Source organism: Zootoca vivipara, chromosome 1 (assembly GCF_965207765.1).
Source record: "Zootoca vivipara chromosome 1, rZooViv2.hap1.1, whole genome shotgun sequence".
Lineage (NCBI taxonomy): Eukaryota > Metazoa > Chordata > Lepidosauria > Squamata > Lacertidae > Zootoca > Zootoca vivipara.
The window spans coordinates 17,739,884-17,761,614 of record NC_142582.1 but is presented as its reverse complement, the minus strand read 5'-3'; the positions used below and the strand labels follow the sequence as shown (position 1 = coordinate 17,761,614).

At 43.8% G+C, this 21,731-nt stretch overlaps 1 protein-coding gene across 6 annotated transcripts in view; it reads right to left on the bottom strand.

Annotated features, from left to right (window-relative positions):
* Nucleotides 1–21,731, bottom strand: part of MYO3B (myosin IIIB) — a 270,696-nt gene that overhangs the window by 12,745 nt on the left and 236,220 nt on the right. For 5 of the 6 annotated variants that reach the window (XM_060281215.2, XM_088656684.1, XM_088656620.1 and 2 more), the window contains 3 exons: nucleotides 5,927–6,033; nucleotides 5,473–5,519; nucleotides 2,671–2,831 (listed from right to left, as the gene is read on the bottom strand). In XM_060281215.2, the coding sequence (XP_060137198.1) occupies nucleotides 2,705–2,831; nucleotides 5,473–5,519; nucleotides 5,927–6,033 (281 nt within the window). In that variant the 3' untranslated portion in view covers nucleotides 2,671–2,704. Of the gene's footprint in view, nucleotides 1–240; nucleotides 2,388–2,670; nucleotides 2,832–5,472; nucleotides 5,520–5,926; nucleotides 6,034–21,731 lie in introns of all 6 variants that reach the window. The other variant, XR_015946782.1, reaches the window with a different exon arrangement.

Below are 21,731 nucleotides of genomic sequence, written 5' to 3'. Positions count from 1 at the left end.
AATAAGCACTGATAATGGTTAAAAAGCGGGCTGGAAAATATATGCACAAGCCCTCATTCTTAGAAAGAAAGGCTATATATCAGTTTTCTCCTGAAATATCAGTTGCAGTGATATCTGAGAACCAAAGTACCTTTTTAAAAAATAAATAAATAAACAGGTGTACCTTCAACCAGGGGCATACCTAGGGGTTTCTTAATTTGGCAAGAGTGCAGGCTAGTTGAGGGGGCACAAAGATTGTACCTCTTCACTCTTCACACCATGCAGCTAGCTCTGCCACTGCTGCCCGCCTGGGTGCAGTGTCTCTGGGCTGCTCCTTAGCTGCTCTGGGTGGCCAGGTGAGGGGCACAGGATCCTCTGGGCAGCTTGGGGCTCGGAGAGAGGAAAGATGGAGAGAGAGGGCGAGACTTGCAGGAGGAGGAGGAGGAAGGGAAGGCAGCATGTAGAAAGAGAGAGGTAGGCAGGAAGGCAGACAGACAGACAGAATGCTGGAGGAGGAGGAAGAGGACGAGGGGTGACTGAGCTGAGCAGACCTGACCCTGAAGGCAGTAGCTGAAGTGTGAAAGGAGACGGAAAGCAAACGTTTGGAGTTTCTGGTCCATGGTCTCTCCTGGCTTCGGAGGCCCTGATACAGCTCCTTGCCAAGGGCACAAAGGAGCCTTGGTAGGCCTCTGCCCTCAACACAGCCCCAATTCAATTTTCCCATCACTCGTTAAAGCTGGTGCCTTCCCATTAAATCAATGAAGGCATACCATCCTTATTTTCCAAGCCCACCATCAGGAACTGCCTATCAGGGCTAAAATCAGGAGCCCATAGTGGTAAGAGTCACAGGCTACTGTTCCCTGAGATGTGACGTGTTCTTGGGCTCCTGTCCATTTAAGCTGCCCACTGTTTTCCCCATACCAAGGGGTCAGGAGAACAAGGCAATGCACACCACTGCAGGTTGCACAGCTTGGCTGAAACGCGGCACATAGCGACCTAAGAGTCCACGTGAATGGCATCCAACAACAGACCATATAATTTATTTTCCCGAGGCGCTGCAAAGTCTTGGCTCAGATCTAACTATTTCCAACTTCGCGTTATAAAATGCTAAATCAAGCGGTTCAGTAATATGCTCTTAACTGTTCTACCGCTTAGGCTTTTTGGAAATGTGTGCGTGTTTCTCCTCTAGGGAAATAAGACCCACGTGTTCTATCAAAAAATACCGTTTGACAAGATAACGTCCAAAAGCACGCATTCAGCATTTTGAACGGAGGCTATACTAGCTTCCTCCACTGTGCTAATTATTCCTCGCTTTATGAATCTACTCCAGTTTTCAGAGTTCGGCTGTGTCTCAGAATGCCTCCTCCAATGCTGTGTCATGATTTGTTTACGAGGCAAAAGCTGCAAGAGTCACCCTAACTTGTGCCGTGCATAGGAACAGAGGAAGCTGCTTCATACAGAGTCAGGCCTTTGGCCCATCCAGCTCATTACTATCTGCACTGACTTGCAGTGGCTGTCCAAGGTTTCAGGCAGGTGTCTCTTCATGCTGCACCTGAAGATGCTGGGGATTGAACTTGCCACCTTCTGCTTGCAAGGTAGTTCCTCTACCACTAGGCTATGACCCCTCCATTCCATTATGGTTAGCAAGTTATTCTGTTATAGAAACAAGCCATCATTTTGAGACAAGGCTGCCACATGTATGTTTTGATTTACCTTCTTTTCTTGCCTTCTCTTGGGCAGCGTACATCCCATACATTTAAATCAAGTCGTCCCCCTCCATCTAGAATCCTGGGAACTGTAGTTTGTTAAGTGCGTTGGGAGTTGTAGCTTTGTGGAGGCCTAAGCTACTGTTTACAAGACTCTTTTGGGGTAAAATGGTGCTTTAAATGGAAGGAAGAAGTAGTTCCCACCAAAGAAGAATAGATAAGCAAGGCAATGGATTGCAGTGGTGCCTTGGTTCCCAAATGGCTTAGTTGACGAACAAATCGGCCCCTGAACACTGCAAACACGGAAGAAAGTGTCCCGGTTTGTGAATGTTTTTCGTAAGCTGAACGTCCAATGTGGCTTCCTCTTGAGTGCAGGAAGCTGCTGCAGCCAATCAGAAGCTGCACCTTGGTTTCCGAACAGTTTCAGGAGTCAAACGGACTTCCGGAACGGATAAATTTCGAGAGCCAAGGTACCACTGTATGCTGAACTTGCAAAGTTAAGAGCCAAAATAAGAAAACCTAATGATTGTTTTGTGGAAGAATGAAAGCCCTTTTCGGACTATTTAAGGAACTATTACAGTATGATGAACTTGCGAGCAGGATTTGAATTATGAGCAACTGAAGGATTTAGAGAATACAGTATTGTTGTTATGGGATAAGAAATCGAAGGTAGTGTGCAGCAGAGGGGGATAAATAAAAACACTGTGGAAAATGAGGTGGGAAGTGGAAAAAAAGATAAATTTATGATGTATTGAAGATTATATGTTAAACTTTTGAAAACTTAATAAAATAAAATTGTGCTTTAAACGTATGGTGTATATGCAGGATACAGAAGCATTTGTTGAATCTCTTCCCGTTCTGCCTATGTTGTCAAATAGCATATGTTAAAGTACCCCCAAAATATGTATTTAAAGTATTATGTACATATGTGCATGCCACATACACACGTGAACCAGAAATGAGAAGCGTATGTTAAGTTTCTTACCAGCATTGCACCAAAAGAGTTAAGTGGTAAAAGTTCAGCTCCGAAAGGACACTCCTCTGGAAGAAGGAAAAGCTTGGAATGTGTTTTCCTCCTCTGTGATGGAATCTGCGGCTGACAATGATTTGTAATACTCATCCTCCCAATCAAGCACTTTTATTTGCCTAAGGAAAAAGAAGGAAACACAAACCATTCTGAATGGCTCACCACATTTTTTTAAAAAGAAGTTTATGTTTACTGGGTACAAAATGTGCTTTCGTATGGGTGGTAGAACAAAAACAATCTTGTGCTTCATGACTGACTGTTGGCTGGTGAAGTTAGGGTTGCCATGAATTTTCTGGACGTAGCCGGTATTTAACCCTCGTAAACAGTGTCTGGGCGGAAACCGCTGACATGTCCAGGAAAATCCGGACATATGGCAGCCTGTGTCGGAAGTGTAGATTTTGGCGAATTTCATTAAAAATAGCTCAAAAACTCATTTTTCCATTTAGATTTTGTTGATTTTGTTGATTTTCACTTTTTGAAATATGGCAACCCTAGGTGAAGTATATGGCTTTTCTGGGCAGAGCTTCGAAGAATAATACACTCCGGCTGCAATCATATGCACATTAACCTGGGAGTGAGTCCGGCTGAACTCAGTGGGGCCTACTTCAGAGTAGACATGCACTAGCTCCCTAGAGTCACTGGGATCAATTTAAGGTGTTGGCTCTGAGTTAGGACTCTTCCAGGCTTTAAAACCCAGGAACATAGCATGCCACTTCCTGCTTAGGAGCCGGGTATGAATCATTCGTCAATAATACAGTTTGGATTTACAGTGTTTCAAAGTTTCTATAGTGATGAAAGCCATGATATGGGTGTCTGTCAAATGATTCTTACAAATCCATTCCACACGAAGACAGTGCAGTCCTGGTTTGTTTTTAAGTGATCAGCCATACTTCTAAAATAACTGAGATGCTTCCTGAATAACTCATAGAAGCTTCACACAATGAGAAGATTCCACTTCCAGTGGATCAATGACAAAAATCCCCAGCAATTATGCTGTGGCATTGTGCACAGTCAACGGATGCTCATGTAATGGAATAGCACTGTTATATATTCAGTGGTCTGTGTTTTCCTGAGCTTGAGTCTGGACTAAGGATTCTGAGCCCCTGTGTTCTGATTCGATACATGATATCCAATCACAGAACATGTCAGGGTTTGGGCCTCTGCCATTGGTCCTTAAACTCTGAGTCATGATTCGCAACTTGGAAGTTTAGACAGCCAATCACTTTGGGTGTGGGAGGGGCCCAGGCCTTCAGAAACATATATAAGCAAGTTGCTTTGCCTCTGTTGTCCAGTTCTGTTAGTTCAATAAACGTTCTTGCTGTTATCACTGTGTCTTGCCTCGTGGGAACCCACCTGCACTTCAAGCACCACTGCTTATGGGTTGCTTAAACTTTGTGGATGGATCCTAAGAACTGCAAGGGGAATTTCACACAAGGAAGGTTTCCTGCGCCTCTTCCTTGCTGTGGCTCCTTGTTTCCCTGCTCCAAGCAGTTCTGGTAGGTCAGGAGATGCTCTGAAACAGTGTGGGATGTGATGGGCTTTAGGTGAGAGACACACTGGTAGAAATTGGATGCCTCCTCCCTTGTGTGAATGGAAGTGTTTTCCACTTCCTCAACGGGCTCCCTTGGTCCTGCCCTGAGTGGTTATTAAAATTTGCACACTAAGATAAAAAACTGTTCCTATATGGCACTAGGAGAAGGTAACTGCATTGCTAGCATGATTCTCTATAAGACAAGATGCCGTTCCCAGATAACATACGCAAAAAAGTAGTAATAATAGTGGTAATTTGTCGAACTATTGTTTGTAAGCACACACACAAAACAACAAAGGGTCATGACATACTAAAGGAAATCTTAAATGAATGTTCACAAACAAATTGGGTTGGATTCAGACTTAGTTGAACCTAGGCTGCAGTGAAATCAAGGGAGCAAGTTAATTGTGACTTGTGTTTCATTGATGTCAATGGGGACCAAGCACAGCTTTCTTTGACTGCATCCATTCCCCCACAACACGCTTTATTTGGATTTATATACTGCCTTTCTACCAAGGCACCGAAGCTGGTTTGCAATTTTAAAACACAAGCAAGTTATATAAAACGCAGAGTGACAGATAAGTCTGAATCACATTTGAGGTTCAGAAGCATCATAAGGTTATTTTATCTGGGATGGCTTTTGAGGGGTCAGGTTGTTGTTGTTGTTAGCATGCTTTATAACCGATGTACTCAGTGGCTATCTGATCTAGGGATTCACTGGAAAACAAGAATGGGACACTTCATAATTGAGAGTGCGCATGATTTTCCCTTTAAGGAAAAAGAGTCGCACACAAAGCAGACCACAGCCAAGAATGAACATGGACCGCCTCCTTTGAGGAACAAATGCGTTGCCTTTTCTGTCTTTTCTTCCTTCAACTGGTCCATGTCATAGACCAGGAAGGACTTCTGCATTTTGCTGCCCCTCATTCTGAGCCAGTGCACTCATTACAAAACAAACAAAGAAAAATCAAAACTTTGCAGAAATCCCGTCAAGAAAAACCTGTCCGGTTGCCCTCAGCTTTGCAAGAGATGGTTGCCACGTTTTAACAGACAAGATTAGGTGCAGTTTTCTGTTTGCTTCTGTAGCAGAATACCCAAGGTTGCTATATCGAGATAGTCTGGCTGTTTATTTTTGGAATTCTCTCCAGAAAGTTTGTGCGTTTTCTTTAATATCACAAAGGACCTTCTTCTGTTTACAGTTGCTTAGAACTAAGAAGATAGCTATTTACCCAAGTTTTCTTGGCTTCCTCTTGCTCCCTTGATATTCTAGAGTTCCCTGTGGAGAGGGCCAAGAACACACAGTCAAAGCAAGGCAGCAAGTCGTTAATTTTTAATTCAAAGTGATTTTGTGTTGAATGCAAGCAGATGCTGATAATATCAGAAGTCACAGCATAATTTTTTTGATCAAAGGGCTCAAGCGAGCCTGATGAAGCATGCATCTTGCTCGTCTTTGATAAACCACATCAATTATTCACCGTGAAGGCAGACATCCTGACATGAAAGCAACAGATAAAGAGCATAAGCACATGTTCAAGACGAGAGCTGAAGAACATCAGGGTGGGGTGGGGGCAACGGGGTGGGGGCGGGGTGGGGGAACTGGAGGGGTTGGAACAGGTATCAATAACAAAATTATTAACTGGAGACAAAGCCAGTAAAACTGCTTTATTGCCACTTTGAACTCACATTTAACTGGTTATAATAAACGTTGTCCTCGGGGCTATTCAGCACTTTAGGCTGCTGACACCTTCGACGGGGCGTTTTGAGCTTCTGTTCGAGGCAGCTTGGGGAACCTGCAGGACGATAACACAATTTAGATCTCCGCCACGCCAGGTGCTGTAAATCTCTTAGCGTATTTTACAATCACTGAGCAAAAACTTTGCATTTGTTTTCTAATCCCAGAGTGTGGTCTGAAGGCAAGATTCACCACCTTGGTTCAACTATATGTTAAGGGTGTGGATGGGCTCCTGGGCAAGCTGCTCCCCAAACCACCTTGGGTTCGATGCTAAATTGAACAGGGGGGGGGGTGTAGTAATCATGGAGTAAACAAATACAAACCCTCTATATAGTAAGCATATCTTTCAGTGTTGTGGTGACAAGCTATAACTGCTAGTACAGTGGTACCTTGGGTTAAAAAGACCTCGGGTTACAGACTCTGCTAACCCGGGTTAAGAGCTTTACCTCAGGATGAGAACAGAAATTGCGTGCTGGTGGCACGGTGGCAGCAGGAGGCCCCATTAGCTAAAGTGGTACCTCAGGTTAAGAACAGACCCCCAGAACAAATTAAGTTTGTAACCAAAGGTACCACTGTAGTAGTAGTAGCTGTTGCATTCCCCACCACCCCAAATATAAGATACTAGCTGAAAGTACCTGGCTCTGCCCGTAACTTCTAAGAAACTGCTGCCGTTGGGGCCATAACCCTAATGTTGAAATGTGATTATTGCCACTGGAGCCATAACTGATTGTAAGAGACTGACCAAATTCTAGCACAGGCCAAACTTGGGGGCGGTAGCTGGTTCTTCTCTGACCCGCCCCGTCATGGGATTAGGTCTCTTCTTTCTGCCTTTGGACTTGTGTAGTGTCTTGGTCACTCCCTTTTTAATCCTGCAGGGGTCTGCTTTCCTAGCAGGTCACATGTAGGTAAAACATGGGTGGAACAGACCCCTGCAGCTACCAGGCTTGCACCTAGCGCTCACCAGTTTATGAGTGGAGGTTTCAATTCTGCTCAGTTTGACTATCAGGCACACAGGCAGGGCAGTTTGAAAGTCCTCTTGCAAACAGCCCCTGGGCTACCCTTTGCAGATCCTTGGCACGGTCTTAGAACCGTCACACCAAACTGGGTGATGATATCTCAAGAGGCGTCCAAATTGGTGCGGTTTGGAACATTTTGCTTCACCGTCATAGATGAAAACGGGCTCTTCCACCCCAGGAACCCTTATGCCAAGTTCAGTGATGATATCTCAAGGGGTGTATCTGAAGAAGTGTGCATGCACACGGAAGCTCATACCTATGACAAACTTAGTTGGTCTCTAAGGTGCTACTGGAAGGATTTTTTTATTTTGTTTCGAATGTACAGAGGACAGACAGACAAGCCACACCCACACAGACACACCCACACCCTGTTGTTAAGCGTCATTTGTGGCTACGTACCACAATTATAGAACCAACTGCCACTGCCAGCTTTGTTGTTGTTGTTTAGTCGTTTAGTCGTGTCCGACTCTTCGTGACCCCATGGACCATAGCACGCCAGGCACTCCTGTCTTGCACTGCCTCCCGCAGTTTGGTCAAACTCATGTTCGTAGCTTCGAGAACACTGTCCAACCATCTTGTCCTCTGTCGTCCCCTTCTCCTAGTGCCCTCAATCTTTCCCAACATCAGGGTCTTTTCCAAGGATTCTTCTCTTCTCATGAGGTGGCCAAAGTATTGGAGCCTCAGCTTCACGATCTGTCCTTCCAGGGAGCACTCAGGGCTGATTTCCTTAAGAATGGATAGGTTTGATCTTCTAGCAGTCCATGGGACTCTCAAGAGTCTCCTCCAGCACCATAATTCAAAAGCATCAATTCTTCGACGATCAGCCTTCTTTATGGTCCAGCTCTCACTTCCATACATCACTACTGGGAAAACCATAGCTTTAACTATACGGACCTTTGTCGGCAAAGTGATGTCTCTGCTTTTTAAGATGCTGTCTAGGTTTGTCATTGCTTTTCTCCCAAGAAGCAGGCGTCTTTTAATTTCGTGACTGCTGTCACCATCTGCAGTGATCAAGGAGCCCAAGAAAGTAAAATCTCTCACTGCCTCCATTTCTTCCCCTTCTATTTGCCAGGAGGTGATGGGACCAGTGGCCATGATCTTGGTTTTTTTGATGTTGAGCTTCAGACCATATTTTGCGCTCTCCTCTTTCACCCTCATTAAAAGGTTCTTTAATTCCTCCTCGCTTTCTGCCATCAAGGTTGTGTCATCTGCATATCTGAGGTTGTTGATATTTCTTCCGGCAATCTTAATTCCGGCTTGGGATTCATCTAGTCCAGCCTTTCGCATGATGAATTCTGCATATAAGTTAAATAAGCAGGGAGACAATATACAACCTTGTCGTACTCCTTTCCCAATTTTGAACCAATCAGTTGTTCCATATCCAGTTCTAACTGTAGCTTCTTGTCCCACATAGAGATTTCTCAGGAGACAGATGAGGTGATCAGGCACTCCCATTTCTTTAAGAACTTGCCATAGTTTGCTGTGGTCGACACAGTCAAAGGCTTTTGCATAGTCAATGAAGCAGAAGTAGACGTTTTTCTGGAACTCTCTAGCTTTCTCCATAATCCAGCGCATGTTTGCTATTTGGTCTCTGGTTCCTCTGCCCTTTCGAAATCCAGCTTGCACTTCTGGGAGTTCTCGGTCCACATACTGCCTAAGCCTGCCTTGTAGAATTTTAAGCATAACCTTGCTAGCGTGTGAAATGAGCGCAATTGTGCGGTAGTTAGAGCATTCTTTGGCACTGCCCTTCTTTGGAATTGGGATGTAGACTGATCTTTTCCAATCCTCTGGCCATTGCTGAGTTTTCCAAACTTGCTGGCATATTGGGTGTAGCACCTTAACAGCATCATCTTTTAAAAGGTTATAAGGTTCTTAATGCAAGAAGGGATGTCAAAAGACCTCTTGAAATGCTAAACTAATTTATTTATTTCATTGCTCTGTCATTGTACGCAGTCCATTTCTCACCCTCAGCTGGACACGCAACTCTCCTCTAGTATCCCAGGCTATTTTTTAAATTTATATTTATGTTAAAAAGTTATCTCATGCCTGTTTTCACAATGGATTCAAAGTGCCTATTGCAGCTATCTGCATTCTCAGACTTAGCAAAGCCCTGTGCTGGCTTTCCAGCTTGATACCATCGCTGCTGCATGGCTCCTGGGTGGTCTGTAGCTTGCATCCTCCAAAGGAAATGCCCTTTCGCCGAGCCCATTTGTCTTCCTTGTGTAAGTAGCCTAAAATACGATGGGTGGGTGGGTGGGAGGGGGCGGGAAATCTGGTAGCGTTTATCACAGACAACCATATATGGAGGAAACCATATTAACATGTGCTCTCTGCTGTGTCATTAGACAGATTTTGCAAATCATTTTCATACGTTTTGATCCACTCATAAAATTAAAGTTACGGGTAGGTCAAGCAACTCATTCACCTATTGGCTAGTGTTTATTTATAAAAGACTACACAAACTGAGAAAAATTATTAGCAAAAGCGTAATGCCTCAGGTGCTCTATAGCAGTGTTTCCCAACCTTGTGCCTCCAGATGTTTTGGGACTACAATTCCCATCATTCCTGACCACTGGTCTTGCTAGCTAGGAATGATGAGAGTTGTAGTCCCAAAACATCTGGAGGCACAAGGTTGGGAAACACTGCTCTATAGCGAGCATGTCTCTCCATCCGACACCAAATCCCTGAGTGCCTGGGTAGCCTTGAAGATTGAGCTGACCTAGCTTCTACAACCCAAGCTATGTCAGCTATCCACTGATGGTCATCTCCTGTGGGCTCACTCCCATTTGGTCTCTTACTGACTCCTGACACACACACACACTCCCTCCCTCCCCCTCTCTCAGATAAACTTCAGGTCTGGAGCAAGACAAAAGTCAGGGGTGTGAACCCAGAAGAAACAGGTAAGAATTGTCGGTGGCAAGGAAAAAATAGGTACAGAGAATGGAGACTTCCTGGGTGCCAAGATCCAGGTTTGGCGCAAGTCCTCTTTGGTGAGATAACCCCAGTAGAGATTTAAAATCACAAAATATGCAGCAAAGTAAACCACGGAAATACAGACTGTTAGACCTTTGAAATATGCCATTGTGACTTCCAAAACTTCCGTCTTACCCTAGCATAGAAAAGGACTACACATTTAGAAATCGGGTCCTCCCTCAAAGAGGGCACGTGTTGCGGTGCCACCTGGCAACCAAACCCTGTGTTGTGGGTGGGTACAATTGGATAGCCACAACACCCTATTGGTAGGTCAACTGATGCTGGGCTGAATCAGGCCAATGGGACGCTAGCCAAACCGATCAAGGGACCTATATATGCCTATGCACGTGACTCAGAGCTTCCTCTTTTGGTCAGTGCATCGGAACACCCGCCCACCTCTCCCTACTTTTAGGGCTTGTGCGCTTGACCTTACTATGCCGTCATCTGTCGTCTGTGGTTGGGACAGGGGCACAGCAGGAATTTTCCCCATGGCTGATGGGCTGGTGCCACTTGGGTTTCGCCTGCCGTGTAGCAAATCGTCACAACTTGTAAGGATGTGGATAGGCTCTGGTTCAGGGGATAGGGATGGGGGAACACTCTCGCCATCCCTATGTGAAGGGTATTCCATTAAAGGAATCCAGGGACTCAATGGTTTGGTCAACCCTGAGAGGGGTTGTGCCTGTGCCTGAGTCCAGGGGGACATCTGGGTGGTGGACATAGCATGTCCCCAGCTTTCCACCATTCCAGGTGTTCACCCTGGGCTGATCTATGCTGGTGCCCTGGGTTGGCGCTACCTGCAATGGTGCAGGGAGCTAGTCGAACCAGAGCCTATGCAACCACTCACCAGATGTAATCAATAAAGTTGTGGCATAAATTCTGCCAAAAACCAAACCAACATTTGAGTCTTGTCTGAATTTATTTACAGGTGGAGGTTTAAAGGTCTAAAAATGCAAAGTTAAAAATGCTTTACTTACAAGCTCTCCAAAGGTCATGTTCCTGTGCTTTTCCATACAGCATTCAGATATAGTTGCACAGGCTGTAGAACTTGGCTTAGTTACAGTGGTGAAAATTCCTAAATTATTGATATAGGAACATTAAGCTTCTCTGGTAGACTGGAGGGGAACAAAGGCTTGATTACCTAGTCCCTCCCTAGGTGAGCTAATCCTAGCAGGACAGCTTACTCTATGGTTATAACCCATTCATGGCATAAACTTTTGTGGATGAGAGCCAACTTCATCTGGGACATTGTTATTCTGAAAATAAAGGGGGAAGAAGAAGAAGAAGAAGAAGAAGAAGAAGAAGAAGAAGAAGAAGAGGAGGAGGAGGAGGAGGAGTAGTTTGGATTTGATATCCCGCTTTATCACTACCCCAAGGAGTCTCAAAGCGGCTAACATTCTCCTTTCCCTTCCTCCCCCACAACAAACACTCTGTGAGGTGAGTGGGGCTGAGAGTGTGTGACTAGCTCAAGGTCAACCAGCAGCTGCATGTGGAGGAGCGGAGATTACGAGTCTACCACTCGCCAGGAAATGCAAGAACACATAAAACAATGAAGAATTTTGCGGCACCTTAAAGACTGCCATATCCTCTGAACAGAAACGCTTTCTTGAGGGGAGACATCTGGATCTTGCACATTAAATTAGCAATTGTTCATATACTGTGGTATAAACTGGAATGGCTCTACATCAATGGCTGTCCATGAAAGCCTGTGATTGAGAAACTATTGCCAAGCATTCATTCTAAAGATGCCTATCTAGCTAAGCAGTTTATACAGAGCACAGACAAGCAGACCCACTCCTATTCCCCGCTCCCCCATGAGATGAACCCTTAGACTACTACTCTTGGTTAGCTAGCTCCAGACACGCACAGATCCTATGCAGCTATATTAAAACTTCTGTCTGAATTTGCTTTATTTTGATAGATCAAGAATAGTTTAGATACGGTACCATTGCTGTAAAAGGATTACAGATTCTGGTGGCGTTTTAATGGGGGTCTGTGCTTCTTCATTGCTCACTAGTGCCTCTGATGATGAAGGGTAGAGCTATCCCTGTTCTAACCATGTGGAAAATAGAGAGGGGTTTATCTCAGGCATGTCCAACAGGTCAATTGCGATCTACCGGTTGATCGCAGGGGTGTCCCAGGTTGATCGCGGTTTATTGACCGCCTTAGCGTTTTTTGTAGATCCCCCCCCCCAAAAGAACTCAACAACATTCGCCAACCCTGGCCCCCCAAAAGCTCAACAACTTTGTGGTCTACTCTCCACAAAAAAAGAAGCTCAACAACTTTGGCCAACCCTCCCCTAAAAAAACCTCAACAACTCTTGGCAATGACAATGGGTAGATCACAGCCAGTCTTTTTATACTGTGAGTAGATCACAGTCTCTTGGGAGTTGGATGTGCCTGGTGTATATGAATGTAGCAACTCAGCAAGAATACATTGGTGCTAAAGGCATTCTTGAGCGAAGAGGATTGCATGGACCTGAGACAGTGCTGGCTCAGATACACCCTTAAGAGAGAAGAGGGTGTGAACATTTGCATGCCGGGCAACATCATTTAAAATTTTAGGCTGGCGGAGTCAGTCAGAACACCAAGGCTTTCTGTTTGAGAGAGAGAGAAATCACCACAGCCCTTCAGTTCAAAAGAGTGGTGGTGGGAAGAACAAAAATCCTCTCTCTTTACATGGCATCTTTTGCATCTTTACTTGTTTTAGAAATATTAAGTTCAGATGAAAGTGAGGCCCTGATAACAATGTCTTTTAAAAAAATCATACCCATAAGTAACGGGATTAGAATTTTATTCTAATAATTGGGCAGGAGTCTTATTTTACATTTCCCTGCTGTCTAGAGAAATTCTGCTCCTCCCAACAGCTAAAAGCCTGCGAAGATAGCCAACGGGGAATGTTTGAAATTACTGCAGTGAGCTCTTGAGAGCCCTTCCCTGCCCCTTTGAAAGAGGGGATCTTGAAACTGACAATGTTGGTGCACAGTTTCCAAATTACTGGGGTGGTGGCAGGTTGCGAGTTAGAGCTGTTTCCACCTTGAGTTCTTGAAGTAAGTTGACCTCTTTTGATAGGGCTTTTTGATGGACTAACTGCACAACCCTATATATGCCTGATCAGAAGGAAGTCCCATTGATTTCAAGGGGTTTTACACCTGGGAAAGTGGCTACAGGATTGCAGCCCAATAGTATGATTAAAACAGCAACAGTCGTGGTACTGTATATTCAGTCCTGAATATACCTCATTGGAGTATATTCACAGAATGCTTGAAATATCCCCTTGTCACTTTCATGAATGGCTTTAAGGGCATGCTGCCTGCCTTAAGCAGGTAAAATGTTGCAGTTTGTTTGTTCCCCAGGATACTTCAAAGGATGGTACTTGCAAATCCTCAGAGCTGCATGTTTCAGGTTTTATGTATATTTTCCATTCCTTCTAAATAATCTAAAGTAATGTAAAGCTGGGCGAGGAGTAGGAGTATTCAAGCATTAGGGTATTAACAGCAAGAGGTGGAGGAACAAGCCAACAAATAAAATTTAATAGAGCCGTTTAAAGAATTTCATCAATAATTAAGAAAATAAACAATTATTTTAAAGATATATCAGTATGACCATAAAGATAGCAAACTCACTGATTTCCAACCTTTCACATCAGAGGGAACATGAAAGTGCAACTCTTAATTATTGGCAAATATTAGCACAGGCTCCTGGGAGCTCATCATAACATTTCAAGGTCCAAGTTCATAAAAATTTAAGTAGTGTTTAAAATCATGTTAATTTGTTCTTTGTTTCTTCTCCTACTAGTCTAATTTATTTCAAAGTACTTTGGTTCTCAAGTTCAGATATATTGATTGTGCCTGAGTAATGCATTGTTATAGCCTAGGGAGAAGATTTCTGTAGAAGAAGAAAAAATAAAACATGTCTTTGTTCTCCTTTGATAATTTATATGTATTTATATGTATTTTGATGCTTTTGAGAATTTCCAGTTTCCCTTTGGATTGCATCTCTTCTTTCAAGATTTCATTCCCTCACCCCCTTGAAGTCTCAGGGAAATGGGGGAAATGTACTTCTTCTGTCTTGAAACTACAAGAATGAATGGAAGCTAGTCTAGGATGTTGATTCCAAAGGGGGGGGGGGATATTTCTTCAGCACCATATAAGTTTCTAGCAAAATCCTGAAAGCAGGACCTCACTTTTATGGGCACAGAAACAGAAGCAGCTTCCTTGAGCATCAAGGTCTTTGCAAAGTCTTTACAAAGACAAACTAAGGCCCTGTAAGTGCGATAATTCTGTGAGTTTCTCATGAACCTACAAGGTAGATGTTGTTCCCAGAATGAGTGAGAAGTACAGTGGTACCTTGGTACTTGAACGGCTTGGCTCCTGAACAAATTGGCTCCTGAACGCCACAAACCTGGAAGTGAGTGTTCCGGTTTGCGAATGTTTTTCGGAAGCCGAACATCCAATGCGGCTTCTGCGGCTTCCGATTGAGTGCAGGAAGCTCCTGCAGCCAATCGGAAGCAGCGCCTTGGTTTTTGAACCATTTCAGGAGTTGAACGGACTCCTGGAACGAATTAAGTTGAAGAGCCAAGGTACCACTGTAATTCACTTTGCCAGGGTTGTTTATGCTCCTTCCCAAGCTGAGGAATAAGCCATGGACAAAGGTTGCTTGAGGATAGATTGCCCTGATTTGTGCTCCTGATTTGTGCGCCTTCTTTTCCTACTATGTTTGAACCCCCATCCAGGGGCGTACCCAGGATCAAAACTGCGGGGGGGGGGGCAAGGCACGGGAGGGGAGGGGCCACAAAGTGGGAACGTGGGTGGGGCTACAGAACCCAGGTGAAACTGACTCTGGTGTCACTTAGGCGCCGCGAAGCGGCGGCCGCAACACCCCCCCCCCAAAAGCACATGTTATCACCTAAGGATTTCTATATGTTCAAGTACGCATATCACCACCACCCCCACCCCGGTGAGGGCTTCCGTGCTCTGGGCAACTGTGCGGCAGGCAGGCAGGCATTCGAGAGGTACAGTCTTGGCTCAGCCTAGTGGTGCTGCGACGAGAAACACTTCGCCCGTCATCTGGCCAGCTGTGGAGGGTCCATGAAACCTTCCCCGGCAGAAAAGAGGCAACCTGATCCTAAGACGGGAACCGTCGCTGGATCAAAGTGCCCCCTTACAATAACAGACTGGTCCTGTTAGCTAGGGATCATGGGAGTTGTAGGCGAAAACATCTGGAGGGCTGCAGTATGGGGATGCCTGATCTAGTCCAACCCCCTGCAATGCTGGAATATCAGACTTGCATTATCAGCACCATGCTCTAACCAACTGAGCTATCAATAAAATGACATACATGAAGCAGTATCTTCAGGACGTGGCTAGGGCTCTCAAGCTAAGCTGTCTTCTTAGTTGCTTCAATCAATCAATACTTTATTACGGCCATAGGCCCATATTAAGATATCAACACAAAACAATATACATCATACAGCAGAACAAAACAGAATAAAAGAAGACAAAATAAATCAAATCAGTTCCCTTCATATAAATCCTATCCCTATAAATATTATAAATTGCAATTACAAGGTAAAAAACACCATATCACTTAGTTCAATCTTAGTTGCCAAAATCCATAGCTTAAAAAAGTGAAATAGCTCCGCTTCTCTGCTTTCCTTCTCTAGCAACCTTGTACAGTCGTACCTTGAATCCCAAACGCCTTGGTACTTGGACATTTTGGCTCCTGAACACCGCAAACCCGGAAGTGAGTTTTCCAGTTTGCTAATGTTCTTTGGAACCCGAACATCTGATGTGGCTTCTGGAGCTTCTGATTGGCTGCAGGAGCTTCCTGCAGCCAATTAGAAGCCATGCTTTGGTTTCTGAACATTTTGGAAGTCGAATGGACTTCTGGAACGGATTCCGCTCGACTTCCAAGGTACGACTGTATAGAAAAACCTTGTGCCTTCCCACCTCCTTGATCCAATCAAAACAGTAGCACTAAGTTTCTTTTTCCCAAGGAAAGGAGTTTCTCTCTACCCATTCCCCGAGCAACATGTTAGCCCTTTTAGTTTCTACTCTTGGCCACTGCCTTGACCTGCCCCTCGAAAAGCAGAGCTGGGCCCAGCAGCACCCCCAAACTTTTCAACTGATTGTAACAAAGCACCACAACTCCTTATATAATCATTATGTTTCTAGGGTTTCCAAATATTACAACATTTGCAGAAGCAGCATCATTCAACCAGAAGCTGCGTCATTCATCTGAGCTGCCTGCTGGACCAGGAAGACTTCATCAAAAAAGCGCAGAGAGTCAGAGTCTGGTAGCCACACTCAGTTGGAATGGTTTCAGAGATCACTCTAATCATCCTGTTGACAATCTGAATGTGTGTGTGTGTGTGGATGTGTGTATGTACATCAATACATACATTTAGGATTGGGGGTGGTTAAGTGCCTCCTTTGCCCCTCCCCACAGACACCCATGTGCCTATCTGATAACTCTGAAGCAGTCAAGGGGAGATGTTTTTCTTTTTACTTCTCTTTGAAACATTCCAACTTTTCAACCACTTCAAATTCCCAACAACAGCAGCTTTGTTTACTCAGATGGAACACATTTATAGAGCCAATGAATGCTAAGGAAATTCATTAGCGCAGTTGCTTTGATGTCACTTGTATCCCAGAATCTGTGGCACACACTCTACTACAACGGGGAGAGCTGCCTTTTGTTTATAACCTCTAAACAGAACCATTTGAATACACACTCGCACACATGCTCTCAGAAGGCGCTCGTAACAGAAGCCATGCATCTCCCTCTGCGTGGTTTCATGACTTATGGTTTCACTTTGGACACCAGTTCTGTGTGGAATCACATGCTTTAAATTACAAAGATCACACATTTTTCAAGGTCCTTTCTTTCTAAAGACTATAGGCTGTTTCATACATGTTTATGAGGAGCCAGGGTGCCACAATATGCTTTGCTGTTGGCCTCAGTGTTTACAATTCTCTCCTATACACGCACATCTCCATATGATCTATTTATTCATCATTCGTCCCAATTTGCTTGCACAAAGCTTTCGTGGCTGTTCTGTTCAGTCTGTACTGAGCATTTGTTCTGATTTGTTTACAGGGCAGTTATACAACAACGAGCAATTCCTCCTGGTATGCGTGTGGGGTAATCATACAGCTTCCCATTAATCATTTGTTCATCCCATACTTTTCAGGTCCAAAAATGAAAAGTGGATTTATTGTGCTGGGGTGAAAGAGTGGTTTAATCCACCTTAATTGCACAAACCTAAATTTCAACCCCTCCCTCAAAACAGTGACAATCTGGAGGCACAATGTGCAAAATCTACCAGTTAATGACTTGATACAGCTCATGGTGTGGGTTCTAGTCTACAAGCTTGGCTGTCAGTGGCAGAGTGGTAGACCTAAGCCTGAGAGTTGTCTGTTCACTGGAATAAGACACATGGAGTCTATGTAACGGACCCTATCATGCAAGTTACAATTACAAGGCTCCTATACTTTCTCTAACGGGGTGACAACTTTTACTGGCCATTCTCCTTTTTTACCTGTAACAACCAGTTCATTTTAAGAAAAGAACAACAGAAAGACATTAGAAATAAAGTTCCCAACTTTTCCCTTTCCTTGCCTACCTGTCAAATTTGGCCTGCCAGGGTTGGGGAGATAAGGATCTGGCCTGTTGGTCAGAAAAATGTTCCCCACCCTGCTTTAAAGAGGAAATTCAGCAGGTGAAGCACACACCAAGCTCCCTAAATCTCCCTTTCCCCTTTGCCTTCAAAAGTTGTCTGTCAGAAGTCCAGGGATATTTTCCTTATCACATCCACGTCCCTCGAACTATTTTTACACATCTGTGATTTTTGCACCTTGTCTCCTTTCATAGCCAACTTTGAACGTCTTGGCCCACCTGAACTGTAAAATGCTCAAGGCTGAGAACCCTAGTTTGGGACTATGTCATTTTTCTCATCTCCCCTCTTTCCTTGGCATTTTCTGGGTCTTACACAGCCACAATCTGTCATCTGCCCATCCTCCAATGTTTCATTCCATCCCTCCCCACTCCACTAAACCTGCTCTTACAATGGGTTCCTACTGAGGGAACACCCTTATAAATCACACTGGCTAACACTGGTCACAAAAGTACCTTTTAAATAAATTTAAAAAATGACAAACATGTCACACAACTCATGGGTGATGTACATACTAGATGTTGACCCAACACAACAGTTTCAGAAAAGACAAATGGCTAAATCTTTATCCCCAAAGCACCCTTCCCTAAATCTATTGAAGAAAAATGCACAGCACCTGTCAACTTGCTGAAGTCAATTGTCAAGCATTTAATTCATTTCAAAATGGTCCCCTAAAAAAACACTATGGGGGGCACCGAAACTGCCTCGGTCCCTAGGAGCTGGCACATATGATTGATTGTGGTGGAATTGTCACATATTTCTGTTAAAGAGATTCTGCTTAATATAATTTGAAATAAGAAGTTGATCTTAGGAAGTGCCACTGTTGTCATTGCATGAATCCTGCAGAAGCAAGAGGGAGAAGGTACTTCTTGAAGGTCTGGCTTTATCTGTCTGAACACAGGATTAAACTTTCAGTCTCTGATATCACACTGTGACCACTTCCCACCAGGCCCATTTACTGAGTGCCTTGCCTTGTTTAGATTACAGGCCTGGAAGAGAGGGCCTGTGCTTGTACCTTCATTATTATTATTTGTATAACAGGCTCCCTAGATATGAATAATAAACCATTATATGGTAATGGGTATCAATTGGATTTAAGTTTGCTTTATGTTTCTTTGGATGTATGCATTGAAATATACCCTCAGGTCCTCATGAGAAGAGAAGACTCCCTGGAAAAGACCCTGATGTTGGGAAAGATGGAGGGCACAAGGAGAAGGGGACGACAGAGGACGAGATGGTTGAACAGTGTTCTCAAAGCCACCAACATGAGTCTGACCAAACTGCAGGAGGCAGTGGAAGACAGGAGTGCCTGGTGTGCTCTGGTCCATGGAGTCACGAAGAGTCGGACACGACTGAACGACTAAACAACAACAAACCCTTTACTGAGGATATGAGTAGAGAGTTATTTCATCATTTCCATTGATGAAAGCCAGTGTTGTGTAGTGGTTAAGAGCGGTAGACTCGTAATCTGATGAACCGGGTTCGGGTCTCCACTCCTCCACATGCAGCTGCTGGGTGACCTTGGGTCTCTCAGCCCCACTCACCTCACTGAGTGTTTGTTGTGGGGGAGGAAGGGAAAGGAGAATGTTAGCCGCTTTGAGACTCCTTAGGGTAGTGATAAAGCGGGATATCAAATCCAAACTCTCCTCCTCCTCCTTTCTATCCCACCCTTGACTTACATTCTTGGCAACTTCCTTCCTGACCATCCCTTTTAAATTCCAAACTATATCAGTCCTTGAAGTGCAGAAAAGGCTTTGCCCAAAGTGGAACAGTTTGACAGCTATTCATAACATAAAAATGCTATACTTACACTTTGCTAGTATGCCATATTGTATTAATAACCACCCACCAAACTTGGCATAATTTAGTTCTCAGCAGTATCTGACAGTAACCAAAGGCTGAGAACATAATGCTGGCAGCGGCAGCACTCTATTGTCTAACCATATCTGTCAGAAAAGGCCAAAATAAAAGATGACAATAGTTGCTTGATTTAATTATTAGTTTGAGCTTGGCCAGTGACATCATGGTAGATGAACATATTGGCATGTGGTTTGGTACTGTCAACTATCACATCAATATATTGGTATGTGAAGTCTGAGAAATTATCAGAATTTGAGCTGGGAACACATAAACTCATTTGTGAGATCACTGGGATTTTGAAACTCTATAGATAACAAAAGAAATGATCATGCCAAAGGGGATCACTTAAGATGGCAATCCCATCTACTGGAGAATAAGTCCCATTGAGCTTAGTTGGACTCAGTTATAAGCAGACATAGAAGAGTTTCACTGATTTCAGAAGGAGACAACTTAAGTTCATGCTTAACCCTCTCATTGAAATCAATGCAAATTAATTTATTCAGAGAAAAGTTGTTAACATTTACTCAGGATTGGAAACCTCTCATAGAGTTTGTGTGTGAAAAAGGAAATGAAATAACGACATTTGGAACTGGGGACTGAAGATAATGTTGGATTATAGAAAGTGGTTTAGTTGGGTATTGTATTAGAGTGAATTAAGTAAGTATTGTTTATTTTCTCTTTTCTCTTTAAACTTTTTTCTAACTCTTCTTCTTCTTCTCTCTCTCTCTCTCTCTCTCTCTCTCTCTCTTCTTTTCTTTTCTTCCTCTTTCTTCCTCACTATGTTGATGTCTAATTAGACTAATGTTGGATAAAAAAGATATTTGATATTAAGTCTTGTATTGTTCTCTATAACCTCTAATAGAATTTATTTAAAAATCTGAAATCAATGGAATTTAAAATGCTTTATTTTGGTTGGGTTAGAATCAGAGAGTCTAACTTATTACAATGCCTAAATGGACATAAAAATATGTATACTTGGATATCCAATCCCATGTCAAATCTGAGTCAGTTCTTATGACATCATAGATGTAATTGTAGATGTTACCAAACCTGTGGCTACTTTTATCTTAATCTGCTTACATTCTACATTGTAGAGAGGCAGAAGGGACCAACTGATATCCTTGGTTAGATGGTGACAAATGGAAGACAGAAAGCAGAACAGCAGCAGCAGAAAATAAGTCAACCCTATCTCTTTAAAAGGACAACCTAGTCCTTTCAAGCAGTGGAAAAACGAAGTAGAAGGCTACAGCCTTTGTTAGGGTTGCCATACATCTGGGTTTTCCTGGACACATCTGGGAATTGGGCTCCAAAAATGGCGTCTGGGCAGATTTTTGCTGAATGGGCAAAATGTCTGGGAAAACCCAGACGTATGGCAAGTAGGGCAATTTTAAAAATAAAATAAATGCTTTAAAAATCCAAGAAATACGGCAACCCTACCTTTGTAAGTCTACAGATGCACTGTTATTGTTCACTCAAAGGTACAAAAAGTTAATTCTAATAATAATCTATATATATAAAAACGTAAAGGGTCCATTGTTTGGGACTTTCCACTTTTCTCAGAAATCGCTTGACCGATTGTGTTCAAATTTGGACACAGCGTCCTGTACCAATATGTGAGTGCCAACATAACCTTAGATTCCACACGTGGCAAACCTTTGGCAGGTAAAAATGGAATTTTCTCAAAAAACAAAGCGCCCTCCACTGGACGTCAAAGGAACATACACCTCACCTGCTGCCATTGGCTGCATACTATCAGTGACATCACAACAGAACATTCCCACCAACTGAATATGGGCCTTTAACAGAAAACAACACCATGCGGGGGAACCGGCCAGGCTGCAGGGGTTTGTGAGGGGGACAGGGTGTGGCCAGTCACAGGAATGAGCCGGGGGTGGAGGGGGTGGGATAGGTCATGGGTCGAGACAGAGTGGGGGGAATCACAGGGATGACCTGGGGGTGGGGGAGGAGGGGGCATAATAGGTCATAGGTCGGGACAGAGTTGGGGGAGTCACAGGAATGAGCCGCAGGGGGGGGGGAAGGGAACAGAATAGGTCATGGGTGGGGACAGGGTGGGGCAGTCACAGGGATGATCCACAGCAACGCGTGGCCGGGACAGCTAGTAGTAGTAGTAGTAGTAGTTGTAATAATAATAATAATAATAATAATAATAATAATAATAATTTATTTATACCCTGCTCATCTGGCTGGATTTCCCCAGCCACTCTGGGTGGCT